Source organism: Micropterus salmoides, unplaced genomic scaffold (genome assembly GCF_014851395.1).
Source record: "Micropterus salmoides isolate LMB-PRFRI ecotype aquatic unplaced genomic scaffold, ASM1485139v1 Ms_hic_scaffold_15, whole genome shotgun sequence".
In the NCBI taxonomy this organism is placed as follows: domain Eukaryota; kingdom Metazoa; phylum Chordata; class Actinopteri; order Centrarchiformes; family Centrarchidae; genus Micropterus; species Micropterus salmoides.
In genome coordinates, this window is record NW_024040596.1 from 989,946 (window position 1) to 1,007,255 (window position 17,310).

At 44.7% G+C, this 17,310-nt stretch overlaps 1 protein-coding gene across 1 annotated transcript in view; it reads left to right on the plus strand.

Moving 5' to 3' along the window:
- The first annotated feature begins 255 nt into the window (after positions 1 to 255).
- The window catches only part of LOC119903747 (myosin light chain kinase, smooth muscle-like), an 85,025-nt gene continuing 67,970 nt past the window's right edge, over positions 256 to 17,310 (plus strand). Inside the window, 10 exon segments of the mRNA XM_038719973.1 lie at positions 256 to 437; positions 5,347 to 5,503; positions 7,998 to 8,205; positions 10,184 to 10,229; positions 10,951 to 11,104; positions 11,198 to 11,363; positions 11,449 to 11,470; positions 14,921 to 15,071; positions 15,959 to 16,035; positions 16,162 to 16,256. Coding sequence (XP_038575901.1) covers positions 5,351 to 5,503; positions 7,998 to 8,205; positions 10,184 to 10,229; positions 10,951 to 11,104; positions 11,198 to 11,363; positions 11,449 to 11,470; positions 14,921 to 15,071; positions 15,959 to 16,035; positions 16,162 to 16,256 — 1,072 coding nt within the window. The 5' untranslated portion in view covers positions 256 to 437; positions 5,347 to 5,350.

Consider the following 17,310-nt stretch of genomic DNA (forward strand, 5'->3'; position numbering starts at 1 on the left):
CAAAGGAATTAGCCTGTGTTATAGTTGCTGACTGGAAGCATGGCTGAATAAACAGGCGGGAGCCCAGTTTGGCAGTCAAACCTACGTGATAAATGCAACAGGAATTAAAAAATCACGTTGTGTGTGAAATCAGCATTAATCAGATGCTAAAAATAGCACAGGCTACTACCAAGAGCAGAGGGGGTCCAGGGGGCCACTGGGGGCCCTAGAATCAGTCGTTCCGCCCCTGTGATCTTCCCCCTCCTGCAGCTCCTGTTTTCAGACAGACTGAGTTTCCACCGGAGCAGCAGGAGAACAGTGAACACTGAAGGAGGAAGGCGGAGGTTAAACTAGAAAGCAGGAGGGATCTGGTGATGAATGTCCTGATTATTCAGGTGAAGAAAGCTCCGCTGTGAAGCTCAGATTCTTTCTTCAGAGAGTCACGGGAGAAACTTTCTGTAAGTCTGTTTTTATTTCTTCCTCCATCTGAGACACTTTAACTCTGCTGTTTAATCTGTTACTGAAGTGTGAGTGTGTGTTTTCTTTCTGTCGGTTTTTAAAACTAACGGACCTCAGGTGGGCGGGGTCAGCGGCTCCACGCGGCTCGTGATCACAAACAAAACAAACATCAGTTTAATTCTGATCAACGCGTTTAATGTGCACAGACAGTTTGGTTTAAATACACTGCAAACAAGAAAAGAAAAGTCTTAAATGATCATTTCTTCCTAATAACTTTGTTGTTGTAACTTTTATTTTATTCTGAAACTGAACACCTTCAGTTTTTACTACCTAATAAATAAACAATAAATTTACAATAACTTTATAATAAGTTTATCAGTTAATTTAGTCCAAACTTTGGAGGTAAAATAAGAGTCCCTTAAAATATGTTTAATTAAAAAATATTCAGATTATTACCATAAACCCAAGTGACCCTCACATAACAAAACATTAAATAAGACTTATTTACATCATTATTTGCACCAAGAATATCAGAATATCTGTTGTTTGTTCATTGAAATAATTGATAAAATCAGAATAATGATTCAAGCTGTGACTTTTCCTGGATGAACGTGGGAAACCGTCTTCAGTGTTTGAGGATGTTTGTGAAACGGTCGACTGACATGAAGGAATCTCCTCCGATTAAAGGACTCAACCTGTAAATGAACTCTGCTGCATGCTGGGAACTTTTCTTTAAGTTGCCTTTGAAGTTTATTCTGGACAGAACGTCTAAAACTGTTTCAGCATCTGATAGTTGATCGTTTCTGATCTTCTGCTGCTTCCTGTTTTGCTTCAGGAGATTTACACGTGTATATGTGTGATGATTTAAAGAGGGTATAAAAACTTTATGATTCTTGTGTTGTAAAGACGATGCAGGAGTTTCTCTTCTGGTGTCCAACTTCAGTTTGATTTTTCTGACCGGTTCTGTGATCTTAAAGGTGTAATGTGTAAGATTTAAAACATTCATTATCCCTTCTTACATCTTGTACCTTTACGTTGTAATTCTTTTTCATTTGCCTATATTAGCATTCTGCATGTTTATATCAAACCAATCTGCTGTGTTGAAGAAGACTTGAAACTAGCGACTGAGACCATAAAGTCATCAGGAAAGTGTTTACTGAGGGAATAAATCAGCTGACAAGTTGAAACATTTTCTCATAGACTTCTATACAGTCACACTTCTTTCTGCAGCTGCTGGAGTCGCCCCCTGCTGGCTGCTGGAGAGGACGCAGGTTTAAGGCTTCACTCTTCAGACCCGGAGGTTCCTGCTTGTTTTCAGCAGAAACTGGGAGAGAAAAGTTTCCCTCCTGATGATAAACTGTGTTGATGACAAGTGCAGATGGGCGAGAGAGCTTCACCTCTCTCTCTCTCTCTCATGCTGAGTTTTGGCTCGATGGTGGGAAGCTGCTCTGTCTTTACACTGATACTGAGTGTGTGTTGGTGTGTTTCAGCATCTGTGTAACAACTGAATCGCTGACTGCAAACATTCCCATCAGCCCTCTGGTTTCTGTGTTGCTGCGAGGTCGTCTGTTATCTCGGTTTCCGTGTGAAGTCAGCTGATCGTCAGAAGAAATTATTTGTCAGATCGATCGTCCATCAGGTGCTCCCCCCACATCTGGTATCAGTAAATTCTTCTTCCTGTTTCCTCATTCGCTCTAAACGCAGCCAAGGTCAGTGGAGGAAGGAGTGCTCACATGTTTTACTTCAGTCACAGTAAAAGCATTCAATATCTTAGTGAAAGTAAAAGTATTACCATCAAAATAAAAGTACCAAAAGTAAAAGTACAGATAATGCATACTAATAATATGTATTAGATTACTGGATAATAATTATTGCTGCATTCATGTGTTAATCACTTTAATGCTGCAGCAGGTGAAGCTGACTTTATATTCTGCCGCTTAGCTTAATCTATAATGTTGTTTTATATTTTGTAATAATAATCTCAGATAGATGTAAAGAAGTACAAAATATGCTCTCAGAACATGGAAATACTTACAGTACAAGTACCTCAAAATTCTACTTTGAGTAAATGTACTAAGTTGCATGTCACCTCTGTTTACAGAGCAAATAAAACTTTAACTTTAACATTTCAGCAAAACTTAATGCTAAAGGTAGCAAAGCTAATTTCCAAGAGTAGGTTTTTGTTTTGGAGGTGGTCATAATAAAGTAGTTAAATCATTGAAATGCACATATAGCATATCGTGTATTGTAAATGCTGTTACTGTATACTATAAAGTAGAGACGCTAATGTCAGCGAGTTGAAAAGACCTAAACTTATGTATTTTTAGTTTTTAAAGGCAACACAAAGATATAAACTCTGACATTAAAACCGTGAAAGGTTTGTTTTTGTCAGTTTTTTCCAGATAATATTTCATAATAAAATCTGTTTCAGGTGGTTTTATTGTCCCAGATTAACAGTAACGTTAGCTTGTTCATCGATAACCACGTTAGCTTTGTATGTATTTATCCAACCTGAGTATATTTTTCACACCTAAAACACTAAGCTAGTATTTGGGATTAGCTCCTGACTGTTTCCTGACAAACTTAACTTCATCGACATTAGCTTCAGCTTCTGTTTTTCAGCTTCAGCTGTGCTTTGTATTTAGCACTAACATGCTAATTGAACATGGTGAATATGTGCTAACCCTTCACGTGCTACATTAGCTGCTGCTAATAAACTCTGGTTTATAAACAAACAGCATGTTAGAGGCAGCAGGATTAGCGTTAGCATCATTAGGAGTCTCTCTGCAGTTTTGAACTTCACGTATTTAACTTGTGATTTTCAGAAACATGTCTGGAAACAATCAACCAATCACATGATTACTACAGCAACACCCGCTGTGTTGTTCCTGCGTTAGAGCTGCAGCACTAACGTGGACTTAGCAGGAAGCAGAGGTTGACTTTTAGATAAAAACGGTATTTAAAAACAGAAAAATAAAGTGTATTTAGCAGCTGTGAGCGGCTGTGAAGCCATGTAAGGCAGCCGGAGAATGTGAGAGCGTGTTAGCAGCATATTTTAACTGTGACAGCAGGAAAACCAACAGTAGGCCGGCTCTGTTTGTTCTGAAAACACAAGCCGCTTGTTCCACTCAGATGAAACCGTTTGCTGTTCCAACAAACATCTAACCAACACAGCAGGAACTCAAACTGTCTGATGGAGCGCTCGCACTGAGCGTGCTCAGTGACCAGGAGTCTGTCAGTCGATCTGAATCCCCCAGGACCGGAAGGTCAGGAGGTTACCTTAAAGTCAGAGTTAACGTTTCCTTTAAATAAACCCAGTTGCACAAAACACCCTAAAGTTTTCTCCTTATCTTGAACCTTTGTTAAACAGGTGCACAAAAGACATAAATCTCTTTATTGGCCAGAACAAAGTTGTCAGATTTCTCCTAGGTCTCCTGGATGGACCCACCGTCACTGTTTCCTGTTTGCTGTTATTTATGGATCAAATGTGCTTTTTTAATTTGTGCTTTCTTTTATTAAATTCCTCCAGCAGTCCAATCCGTTCCTCCTCTGACCAATTTGGTTTTCCTGTCTTCGTTTCTTTCCACAACATTTCAAGTGCTGTTGCAAACAGTCTCAGTTTTACTGCTGTCAGTAGGGATGCACTAAATCTACAGCAACCGAAATTAATCGTCCGAAAACATGAAAAAAAGCACTTTCTGTGTTCGGCCTAATGAGGCAAAAGACCGAATAAATTTTACCGAACAGTCACGTTGACGTGTCGGCAGTGTGGGAGCATTTTAGAGTGTCAGAGCTGTTTGCAGACGCTGTTCTGCTGAACTGTCTCCCAGCACATCCGCTCCATCTGTGGCTGACTTCTTGGAAAAGAACCGCTTTGAGTGTTTCTGTCACAGTTTATCAAACCGGTTCGGACTGGATGAATTTAGCACGAGGAGGTGAGAATAAGGCGTCTGTACAGGATGGAAATAAGATTAATAGGATTATATTCACAGAAAGTATAAAACATATTACATGTGTCCATTAAAAGTAATTGGACTCATGTAATTTACTTTACCGGCTCCTCTCGGGCCCCGGACCCCCCCGCCATAGTCTCTCCACATCCTGTGGGAAACACTGAGGAAAAAACTCATTTTGACTGTTTAATTTATGCAAGGGGTAAAAAAAGGCAAAATATATGTGAAAAACCTTGTTCAGTATTCAGGAAAGATTCATTTGGTGCGTCCCTGACTGTAGAATCTCTCTAAATGTAGTAAAAACCCTTAACTAAATCCCTTAGCTGAGGAGAGATGAAGTGTCAGAGTTAAGAGCCTCAATCAGCGGAAACAGACACACTGACTTCTCGGCCTTTCAGAACGGCGGCGCTTATGTACACGTCGCTGCTGATTGGGTGATCCAAACGAGAGGAAATGGACATCGGAGCCCGTCGTCAGATCTCTGTCGTGTCCCAGCATGCACCTGGCCCTTTCGCCTCAGCGCCTTGGAAGACTCCAGGTTTAGGCTGAAGAAGCTTAAAGCTGAAGTCAAGAATTAAAGTGCGAGTCAGTAACTCACCCGAAGCTTCACCGAACACGAACTGATGATCCTTTTCATCCTTATAAGGTCAAACATGTGGAGCGAGTCACATGTTGGCGTGATGTTGGCGTGTTCACACACATGATGTTTTTATCTGCATGTCTTTCATCTGTTCATCCTTCAGCTCACACCAGAGAACGAGTGAGCAACATTATGAACGCTGCGCCGCCTCGCAGAGAAATACAAAGCTGGGAGAGTGAACATGGGGGGGCGGGGCTAATGGCAGCTAGCACAGTTAGCAGCAGAGCTACGTGGGTTAGAGGAGGAAACCTGCTGCAGGAGGCCGAGACTCACATGATGATTGGCTGATATCACTCTGTGTTCGTTCTCTGACAGCAGGATGAGCAACATCCGGTTGGCTTCCTCTGCCGTCTCCAAGGTAACAGGCCCATCACCAGGAGGCAGTTCCCTCAGCAACGAGCCTCCAGCCTTCGTCCTGCCTCCACGCAACGCCAGGGTCGCCCTGGGGGGAGACGCCCGACTGGAGGGGAAGGTGGGACACAGTTTAGTTTCTGAGACACAAACATCACAACAGGACCCAGACCCAGCATGTCCCTGCAGGTCCCAACAGGTTCCATCAGGTCCCAACAAGTCACTGTAGGTCCCAACAGGTTCCATCAGGTCCCAACAAGTCCCCGCAGGTCCCAATAGGTTCCATCAGGTCCCAACAAGTCCCCGCAGGTCCCAACAGGTTCCATCAGGTCCCAACAAGTCCCCGCAGGTCCCAACAGGTTCCATCAGGTCCCAACAAATCCCCGCAGGTCCCAACAGGTTCCATCAGGTCCCAACAAGTCACTGTAGGTCCCAACAGGTTCCATCAGGTCCCAACAAGTCCCCGCAGGTCCCAACAGGTTCCATCAGGTCCCAACAAGTCACTGCAGGTCCCAACAGGTTCCATCAGGTCCCAACAAGTCCCCACAGTTCCCAACAAGTCCCCACAGGTCCCAACAGGTTCCAGTCGGTCCCAACAAGTCCCCACAGGTCCCAAAAAGTCACTGCAGGTCCCAACAGGTCAATGCACGTCCCAGCATGTCACAACAAGTCCGCACAGGTCACTGCAGGTCACTGCAGGTCCCAACAGGTTCCATCAGGTCCCAACAAGTCCCCACAGGTCCCAAAAAGTCACTGCAGGTCCCAACAGGTCAATGCACGTCCCAGCATGTCACAACAAGTCCGCACAGGTCACTGCAGGTCCCAACAGGTCCCGGCACATCCAAATAGGTCCCAACAGGTCCTGGCAGGTCCCGGCAGGTTCCAACAGGTCCCGGCAGGTTATCTGATTTGTGTCTCTTCTGGTTTCACCTCTGTCTTCTGTAAAGACAGTTTTGTTGTGTATAGTCTTCTTGGTAAGAATGTTGTCAATAATCCCACATCACCTGAATGCACCGCCAGTCCACAGCTCTGTGAAGAGAATCAAAACATGGAGATTAATGGAGCTGCAAGGCCTTATGGGAGTCGAGCTCGAAGTCATCAAACAGTCGCCACATCTGCACGCCACATGCTGCACACACACACACTCACACACGCAATGCTTGTGTTTGATTTCTGCCTCTGTCTGACTGGAGGATCTGCTGACGAGAGACGTGTTCCCTCCACGTTCTTTTGATGATATCGTTAATAAACTGGAGCCTGGGAGTCTCCTGGAGAGCGTGAGCAGACTGCAGGTCAGCCGGCTCCTGGAGGACTGATATTTGTTCACATTATATTCACTGGACATTTTTTCCCCACATCAAAACACACGTAAATCTATTTTACATAAAGTTTTCTCTGTGGATACTAATGTCAGTCTGTCTGACACTTTACTCCAGACTGAACCATGGATCAGACCTTCATGTTCCCCTCAGGATGTTCATCTAGCGCCACCATAAGGTCAACATGCTAGTGTGTCCAACTCTTTGGTTTAGAAGGCATCCCATGAGCCTCATCTGCACTGTGAATACTGCTAATTATCTAATGTTAGCATGCTAACACGTTAAACTTATGGACATTATACCTGCTAAACATCAGCATGTGAGCGTGCTGATGTTTAGCTGTTAGCACTGCTGTGTCAAGTACAAAGCTGCTAGCAGGCTGTTAATTAAAAACAAGCTGACGACAGTTTATAACGAATCGGACCATAAAACTGCTCAAACTGCAGACAGGCAACCAAAATACCAGATCAAGGAACAGTCAGATCGTTGGTCGTTTGGTTAATTAATCAGGCGTTGTGCTCGTCAAACAACAAAGTTCAGCCCGAACCTGAAATCAGCCGGAGCTGATACAGTACGGACTTCACGATACCAGAAAGTTAGCAGTCGATACAGATACCAGTAAAATTCCATGATACTCGATACCCAATTTAATACCACGATAAAAAACTAATGTACTTCAACACAGACTCCTTTATTTATACAACATTTGAACAACTAACAGCGGTGAGAGGATGTCCAGGACAGATGAGAGGCGGGTTAATGTCAATCTGTAAGATATTGACATTACTGCCTTGAAATATGCATTATTAATTATTAAATTAATTTAGTTATTTAATTTTCTGAACTTTTCTTTGCAAACTCTCAGGTGTGAAATGTTTAAGGGTGGTCTCTATCTAACTCTGAGATGTTTATATTGAAAAACAAAACATTTACTGATGATTGAAATGGATCGTATTGCACGAGCATTGACATGTTTTCAGAATTTTAGCATCAGCTTAGTACTGAAGTATCAGGCCTCGTGACAGCCGTTGTACAGTCCTGCTTCAGAGGCCTGACTTCAGTAGCTGATGTCCAACTGAGATGATCTTCTTCCTGCTCCTCAGAGGATGAACCCTTCACATGTTTGTGACACCCTGATCTTTCCTCTAGCGCCACCCTCAGGACAAATTGAGCGTGCTCAGCAAGTTGTGTGTTGGTTTTGTGTCCGTAATGAGTTCTGCGGCCTGTAGGGGGCGCCGGGCAGCTCCTGATCAGTTTGCTGTCACACCAGTGGTGATGATGGCGTCTGTCTTTCAGGTGCGTGGTCATCCTGAGCCTCAAGTCACGTGGTACAGAGAAGGGAGGGCTGTGATTGGTGGAGAGCGTTATGTCGTGGAGCAAGGTGGGCGGGGCACCTTCAGCCTGGTGGTGGGCGGAGTCAGAGAGGAGGACCTGGGCCGTTATACCTGTCAGGCAACCAATCGGGCCGGCAGCCGGCAGGTTACCGTGGAGATCCTCCGGCAAGGTTGGAATAAAACTACTGATACTGATACTACTATGCTAGGATTACTCCTGCTAATACTACCGCCGATACTACTAATGCTAGGATTACTCCTGCTAATACTACCGCCGATACTACTAATGCTAGGATTACTCCTGCTAATACTACTACTGATACTACTAATGCTAGGATTACTCCTGCTAATACTACCGCCGATACTACTAATGCTAGGATTACTCCTGCTAATACTACCGCCGATACTACTAATGCTAGGATTACTCCTGCTAATACTACTACTGATACTACTAATGCTAGGATTACTCCTGCTAATACTACCGCCGATACTACTAATGCTAGGATTACTCCTGCTAATACTACCGCCGAAACTACTAATGCTAGGATTACTCCTGCTAATACTACTACTGATACTACTAATGCTAGGATTACTCCTGCTAATACTACCGCCGATACTACTAATGCTAGGATTACTCCTGCTAATACTACCGCCGAAACTACTAATGCTAGGATTACTCCTGCTAATACTACTACTGATACTACTAATGCTAGGATTACTCCTGCTAATACTACCGCCGATACTACTAATGCTAGGATTACTCCTGCTAATACTACCGCCGATACTACTAATGCTAGGATTACTCCTGCTAATACTACCGCCGATACTACTAATGCTAGGATTACTCCTGCTAATACTACCGCCGAAACTACTAATGCTAGGATTACTCCTGCTAATACTACCGCCGATACTACTAATGCTAGGATTCTCCTGCTAATACTGCCGATGCTACTTATGCTAGGATTACTCCTGCTAATACTACTACTGATACTACTAATGCTAGGATTCCTCCTGCTAATACTGCCGATGCTACTTATGCTAGGATTACTCCTGCTAATACTGCCGCCGATACTACTTATGCTAGGATTACTCCTGCTAATACTGCAGCCGAAACTACTAATGCTAAGATTACTTCTGCTAATACTACCGCCAATACTACTTATGCTAGGATTACTCCTGCTAATACTGCCACTGATACTACTTATGCTAGGATTACTCCTGCTAATACTACTATTTATACTATTAATGCTAGGATTACTTCTGCTAATACTGCCGATACTACTTATGCTAGGATTACTCCTGCTAATACTGCCACTGATACTACTTATGCTAGGATTACTCCTGCTAATACTACTATTTATACTATTAATGCTAGGATTACTTCTGCTAATACCACTGCTGATACCACTAATGCTAGGATTACTCCTGCTAATACTGCCGCCGAAACTACTAATGCTAGGATTACTCCTGCTAATACTGCCGATGCTACTTATGCTAGGATTACTCCTGCTAATACTGCCGATGCTACTTATGCTAGGATTACTCCTGCTAATACTACCGCCGATACTACTAAAGGACGCTGACAGGTTGATCTTTACAATTCTTATTAAACTCTCATTAATATAATTAATATAAATCCTGGACATAAGAATCCAGTTCTGATCAGGTGAAACTCTGATTCTAACACTGATAATCCTGCAGGTTTCCAGGCTCGACCCGAGGGATATTTAACTGTGTGTGTGCATGCGTGTCCGGTTTTACTGTGTCGTAAACAGCTTGACGGGAGTTTCCTGTTTCTCAAACACATCCAGACTCGGTCGGAGTTTCTTCACACTCCGTTAAACCAAACACCAGCACATTGACTAAACAAGCTAACTGAACGAGAAGGCCGCTTATATTTATGAATATTGGTTCATTTAATCTCTTCCTTGCACACTGTCAGGTGTGAGCAGGGTAACACCTGACGCCTGAGGCAGAGCTGATGCAGGTCAGTGATTTTGTCTCACACATGGAGGTAAACAGGCTGAGGCAGGACAACACATCTGACTAGGAGCAGGCAGGAATCAGAAGTCCAGTGAACCGGCAGGATTATCGTAAATTACCTTCAGTATTTTGTTCTCTAATGCTCTCATGTTTCTCCGCCTGCAGAGAATTCTGGGAAGAAATATGGCCTCCTGTCCTCCATGAAAACAGGGTGAGCTCTTCTTCTTCCTTCTGTCCTCCATTAGCCGGTCATATGTTTCTCCGGATCAGTTTGTAGAGTCGGCTGATCAAAGAGGTTCAGACTCAGACCTGCTGCCGGCCTGAGGATCATCCAGGAGAAGTGTGGTTCAACCAGTAAATCAGATGTGCCAGCCGGAGGGGTGTTGGTGTTTCCACCTCTAACATTTTGGACCGCTGGTTCAGAGTGCTACTGCTGTAAATGAGTCCACCCCTCACATCTCTGTAAATATTTGATTATATCTTTTCATATGACAACACTGAAGAAATGACACTTTGCTCCAGTGTAAAGTAGTGAGTGTACAGCTTGTATAACAGTGTAAATCTGCTGTCCCCTCAAAATAACACATCACACAGCCATTAATGTCTAAACTGCTGGCAACAACAGTGAGGACACCGCTAAGTGAAAATGTCCAAACTGGGCCCAATTAGCCATTTTCCCTCCCCGGTGTCATGTGACTCGTTAGTGTTACAAGGTCTCAGGTGTGAATGGTGAGAAGGTGTGTTAAATTTGGTGTTCTTTCTCACACTCCTTCACCCTGGTCACTGGAAGTTCAACATGGCAAAGAACTTTCTGAGGACCTGAAACAGAGAACGGCTGCTCTACATAAAGATGGCTGAGGCTGTAAGGAGACTGCCAAGACGTCTTCCCGTGTCATGTCATGCTCATAGAACTCCATTTCCCATGATTCCAGGTGTCCCCCTGCTGAGAACAGGCCCAGTATCTGGGGCGAGAGCCCACCAAAGTTCATCACTAAACCGAGCCGAGTGTTTACTGAACTGGGACAGACCGGAAAGTTCTCCGCCAAAACAACCGGACGCCCACAACCCCGGGTCACATGGTACAAGGTGGGAGTAGCTTAACTGACACCTTAATGAAGGTCTTTTAGTAGTAACATCAGTCCAAGATGAAAAGGGCTCATCTGTCTGACTCTCTATCAGGGGGAGGCGGAGCTTCAGTCTTGTGGGCGGGTCCACATGTACGAGCGCTCTGGTCTGCACTTTCTGGAGATACAGGAAGTGCGTGCGGAGGATGCAGGAAGTTACACATGTTCGGTGACCAACAGCGCTGGAACAGCGACCGCCACCGCCGTACTCAACATCCAGGGTGAGACGACCAATCAGAGTCCAGGAGGTTGTGATTGAGAGTGAATAAGTGAATATTAATATTTCCGTCCCGTGTCTCCTCCCAGGTGTTCCTGATGACTCCTCCAGGTGAGTGTGCTCTCTCACCTGTCTGACAGCTTCGTGAAGATGGCGGTATCAAACTGTGTTACTGCAGACGTGTTTTCCAGGATCAGACGATGGTTCGACAGTCAGAAAGTGCCAAACTCTTAAAGTTCTCATGAAACAGAAACCGGAGTGCTATTTGCTTCCTGATATGTACGTAGTTCCTGTTAAAACACAAAGCTAGGGGGGGACTTGTCGCAAATATTGATTGACGTTTGCTGTAGCCGATAGCGCTGAATGTGCGTTACGCCCACACCCCGGCATGCAGACTCTGTATGGACTGGTTCCAGCTCCCGCCGAGAGAACACGGCAGCCGGGACCGAACACATCCTCAGAGCCAGGCTGACGGGAGGGAAGACGGTACCGAGGAGGTTTTCTTGCCGGGTTTGGGTCTTGGAACTCCGGGACCGGAGTCAGCTAATAGGACCGGTAGCAGCCCGGCTAATGTTAACCAAGCTATCTAGCTACAGACGCAGACAGATAGTTAGCAGCACTTAACGGTTTAGCAAAAACTAAAGCTCTCTCCATCCTGAAGCTCTGTAACGTTAAATCCCCTCGGTACCGTGTTCGGTCCTGTTCAGGCTGTGTTCACTGGGAGGCTGCTTAACGCGGTTGCCCACTCGCACCGGCTCCGGCGCACGTTCTGGAGCCGCTACCCTGCTGGGCCCCCGCCCCAGGCCATAAACTTTACACACCCCCCAGGCCTGAAAACCTCCATGTCTTGAGAAATATTAGAAGTGTAACATTAAACTCTAACACTCCCCCAGAGCTCCGAGCTCCCAGTCCAGGCAGAGCCGGCTAATATGACAGCTAACTGAGCTAACTAACAGCAGCTGGTAGCAGTTAGCTGTTACTGTAGCAGCAAGTTAAGCTGTAAGTCTGTTCATCAGCGAACTCTGTAAATCACAGATAGTTCAGGCAGAGCAGCCGGGGGACATCAGAGGGAGAACCAGAAAATATTGTTCTCCATCAAATATGATCCAGTTTCACCAAAATCAGTTAAAAAGATGCGTTTTTGTTTTCGTACAGTAACGTTAATCAGTGGGGGTCCAATGATCGGCCCCCAGAAACACTACTCTCCAGTTTTGATTTCATGGGGACTTAAAGGAGCAGTGTGTAAGATGTGGCCAACACGATGAAGAAGATGTTGTGTTGCAAAGATATCAACTGTAGTTGGCATGCTAACCAGCTAGCCTAGTCCTGTGTTGTAATACCACTATGTACCTGTAGAGGCGACAGTCTGGCTCTACACGCTGTCGCTGCCTCTCTGATGCCCGACCTCCCTCTCGCTCCGTACGTTTCGTTTTAAGCCTGTTTGTCGCTAGCCAAAATTAGCATCCCAGCTAATATCACAGTTAACCTGAATTACAAATGCACCTAACTAACCAAGCTAGCTAGCTTCACCCACTTGTCCAAATATGGTCACGTCTGGTTCCAAAAAAACAAGATGTCGACGGCCAAAATGCCAAACTAGAGACGCTGCTGAGCCAGGTTCTGTCGCCCACTCGCCTTCTCTGGCTCAGTCAGACTCAGTCAGCTAATGGGACGGCCATCAGCTGTGCAGCTAACTGAGCTAACCAGCTAATGGCAGTTAGCAGCAGCTGATGTGTTTTTAGAGGTGGACTCTCAGTTCTTACACACCTTTAACATAAACTGGGCCAAACTGGGTTTCAGATTCTTTCCCTCCAACACAAAACGATCTCTGACAGGAGACTAAACCATGTGATGTTTTTATCATACTTTATAATTAGAGTTAGGGTTAGCCTGCACCAACTGGCCACTTCTTCTTCAGCAGAAACAAGTTTGAACCCTAAAAGTACCCAGTTCATCAGCTCTCTGCTGTAACACATTATAGATTACTAGTTACTGTCAAATGAGAGTAAAAATATCCAGCAACAGGAAATAACGTTTCTCTTTTACGCCAAAATGTTTTGCAGTGTTGGTGAATTATTAAAAAACACAACACCACTTAATTTCGGGTTAAAATGTGTTGTAACAGCGTTACTGAGATTGTAACGGGTAAAATATGACAGATATTAGTGCGTTACAGGCCAAACATTACTGTAACGTGTTCCTCCTGCTCTGCACTCTGAACAGACAAATGTTCATCTGATCCTTAATAAAAAAGACTTCATCAAGCCCGGAGATGTAAATCAGTATATTTCCTGTTTTATATCAGGCAGCAGATTATAGTGAGTGTTACGTTCCCTCCAGTCCTCCCCGAAATCATCACTGCAGACCAGGGGCCGAGTTACAGAAGGTTCCGGTCTTAAGTCTTAAGTTCAGACAGGAAGAGTCTCAGAGAGGATTTTTCTCAGTTTGGTATTACAGAAGCAAATCCTAACTAACTTTAGGAATCCTGTCTTATCTCAGGTTAGCAAATCCTAAACACTCAATCCCACATCGGTTATCAACTTTTATGTCTGTTACCTAGCAACCTGCTCATCTCGCCGAGCTAAACGGCTTTTAAACGCTGTTTTTTTTTAACAAACTGAAAATGGAGCAGAAACAACAACTATCATTGAACTTGAAGTCAGATGACTCAGAGGTGTCGGTAACCTCCGTCGCCAAATCCAAATCCACGTAACGCTAACACAGCGGACTCAGTCACCGCCATACATCCTGCAGCCAGCTGATGCTGTCAGAAAGAAAATCAGTCCATTTACAGAGACACGAAGAGAAAGGCAGCTGTTGAGTCCAGAGAGCAGAGGAAACCCGGCGGTGGCTCCTCCTGCGCTCCCTCACTGACCCCGGCAGGAACCCGTAGGCGACTCCACTCAGGAAAGTTATTAATGACGGTAAAAATAATAATAATAATACTAAAGGCTGCGGGCTGACGTCATCGTGTTTTCATGTATTTCTCGTCTCCAACGATCTCCTCCTATCAAAGACTTCCTTTGTTCCATCAAGCCTTTACATCATGTGACATACTGAGACATTATCCAGCGTCACATTTCTACTAACGAGGGTTTGGTCATCAAACGCATCGGTAGAATCAGTTAATAAGTTTAAAAGCAGTAAAAGAGCAGCCATGTGGATTAAAGAGTTATTAAACTCTAGCTGGTAGTTTATTTCAGATTTTACAAAGTTGTTCTGACTGAAGTCAGTTCCCAGCCCTTATTACCATGGTTACCAAGCAGCTAGGATAGGAACTGTCTGTAATACGACCCCTGGTGTTTAACCTCTTCTTGAAGCTGCCGCTGCCGTTTTCCTGTGCACTCAGCAGGTGAATCGATTAGTGATCAGAGATCAATCTGACCTGGAAGTCGTCTTTCTGAGAGCTTCTGCAGGGTCGAGGCTTTAATTGTCCTCACGAGCAGATGCTGTAGATAAGCCCAGGAACACCAAACTGTAACAACAACAAGATGCTTCACGGCCACATGAAGGCGACAGATGAGTGTTTCTATTGGCTGATACTGAAGTCTGCTCCCGCAGGACGCTTCACCCAGCCGAGGCCACGCAAACCAGGAGCAGAGCTGCTCCCAGCAGGCAGGAGGAGCAGCAGCCCGGACCAGCAGCCTGCTGGAGGGGCAGGCCTCCTGTACAGCCCCCTCTGGTGGCTGAGAGGAGAACTGCAGCCGCTCAGGTCAGAATGATGGCGTGTTTATTAATATTATGTAATTTCACTGGAAGCAGTTGTGAACGTGTGAAAACAGCATCAGGTGACAAATTCAGTGATGGTGAAAACAAAACGATCTGCAGGAGACATGAGAGACGTCGTGCCCTGAGACAGGACAGATCTACTGAGTTCTCTCCACTTGTTGTGAACCCAGCACTGACATTAGGGGTGGAACCATGAATACCGGACCCGAGGATGGCGTTGATTCAGTCCAGTAAGAATTGAACGGCAGGTGCCTACACCAAAAAGGTTTACCCAGCTTCTGGGTTTACCTCGGGGTTTGAGGCCCGCTGCATATGTTCTGAATATGCATTTCCCGCTCGACCCAGAAACTTCATCCAGTTCTCGTTACAGAGAAGTGAAGGCCCGCCCCTTTCTGCGTCGCCCATAAAACTTAAATCTGAAAAATATGTACTGTGGGAGAAAAAAACAACCACCTGGGCCAGATGTGTTCAGGTCCTCTCCGACACTTTTTAATTCTCCTACAATAAAACACTTGAGACAAAGTTACCTGAGCGGTTTCACAAAACTAAATGCAACAAACTGCGACCTTCAAATCGACAACCATCAAATGTTCCAAACAGGATCAATGAGGTCCGCTGGAGTCAAAAGTACAGTATTTGACTCTGTAATGTTGAGTAGCATGAGGATGTAAATTAACTCAGGTAAAGGAAAAGTACTTATACACAGTACTTGAGTTAATGTTTCTCTGCTCAAGACTTTGGTCGTGTTAATGTTAACGAGCTGAATCTCTGTTGGAGGATGTGGAAATAGTAAAGGCAGCATCATGTTGTTTTATACTTGTGGGTGAACAGGAAGTGACACAGCTCACGTGTGTCCGTCCCTCCCTGCAGGTCCGGCCAGGCGTCAGTCCTGGTCCAGGTCAGGCCGGTTCGGTCCAGCAGCCAGCGAGCGGCTCAGACAGCAGCAGGTCCTGATAAATCAAACCACAGAGTTGTTACAGTTTGTACATGATGATTAAACTGAAAGCAGTTAGCTGAGTAGCTAGCTGTTGATGAGATGTAATGTTGCGTTCAGTATTATCTGTGTGTTTCAGGGCTGTGAGGAGGTCGGGGTCCAACCTGCGGTTCGAGGCCGTCCCTCTGGACCAGGAGACCACAGAGGGAGCGCAGGTGACATTCACCTGCCAAGGTAAATCAAACCTTTCAGGGAGTCTGTCACAGCGTAGAGAACCAGGGACTAAATAAAGAAAGACTGTTGTTAGGTGTTATTAGCCGTTGGTAGCTGTTGTTAGCGCTTGTTAGCCGTTGTTAGCTCTTGTTAGCTCTTGGTAGCCGTTGTTAGCTCTTGTTAGCCATTGTTAGCTCTTGTTAGCCGTTGTTAGCTCTTGGTAGCCGTTGTTAGCTGTTGTTAGCCATTGTTAGCTGTTGTTAGCCATTGTTAACTGTTGGTAGCTGTTGTTAGCCATTGTTAACTGTTGGTAGCTGTTGTTAGCTGTTGTTAGCCATTGTTAACTGTTGGTAGCCATTGTTAGCTGTTTTTAGCTGTTGTTTGTCATTGTTAGCCATGTGTAGATGTTGGTAGCCGTTGTTAGCTCTTGTTACCTGTTGTTAACCGTTGTTAGCTCTTGTTAGCCGTTGTTAGCTGTTTTTAGCTGTTGGTAGCTGTTGGTAGCCGTTTATAGCCGTTGTTAGCTGTTGTTACATGTTGTTAGCCATTGTTAGCTGTTGTTAGCTCTTGGTAGCCATTGTTAGCTGTTTTTAGATGTTGTTAGCTGTTGTTAGCTGTTGTTAGCTGTTGTTAGCTGTTGTTAGCTGTTGTTAGCCATTTTTAGCTGTTTTTAGATGTTGTTAGCTGTTGTTAGCTGTTGTTAGCTGTTGTTAGCCATTGTTAGCTGTTGGTAGCCATTGTTAGCTGTTTTTAGATGTTGTTAGCTGTTGTTAGCTCTTGGTAGCCATTGTTAGCTGTTTTTAGATGTTGTTAGCTGTTGTTAGATGTTGTTAGCTGTTGTTAGCTGTTGTTAGCTGTTGTTAGCGGTGCACTTTCCCCGGGTGAACGTTTGTCCGGCGTCTCGTTCAACAAGCTGCTAACAAGTTGTTAGATAAGAAGGAGACGTTAGCATGAAGCTAACATGGTTGTTGGTCACAATCTGTGGCTGCTGCTGATTGGTTCAGCCTGCTCTAACCTGAACGGTGACATCACTGCTTTCTTTGAGATTTGATTGGCTGACAGAAGGTCTCCATCT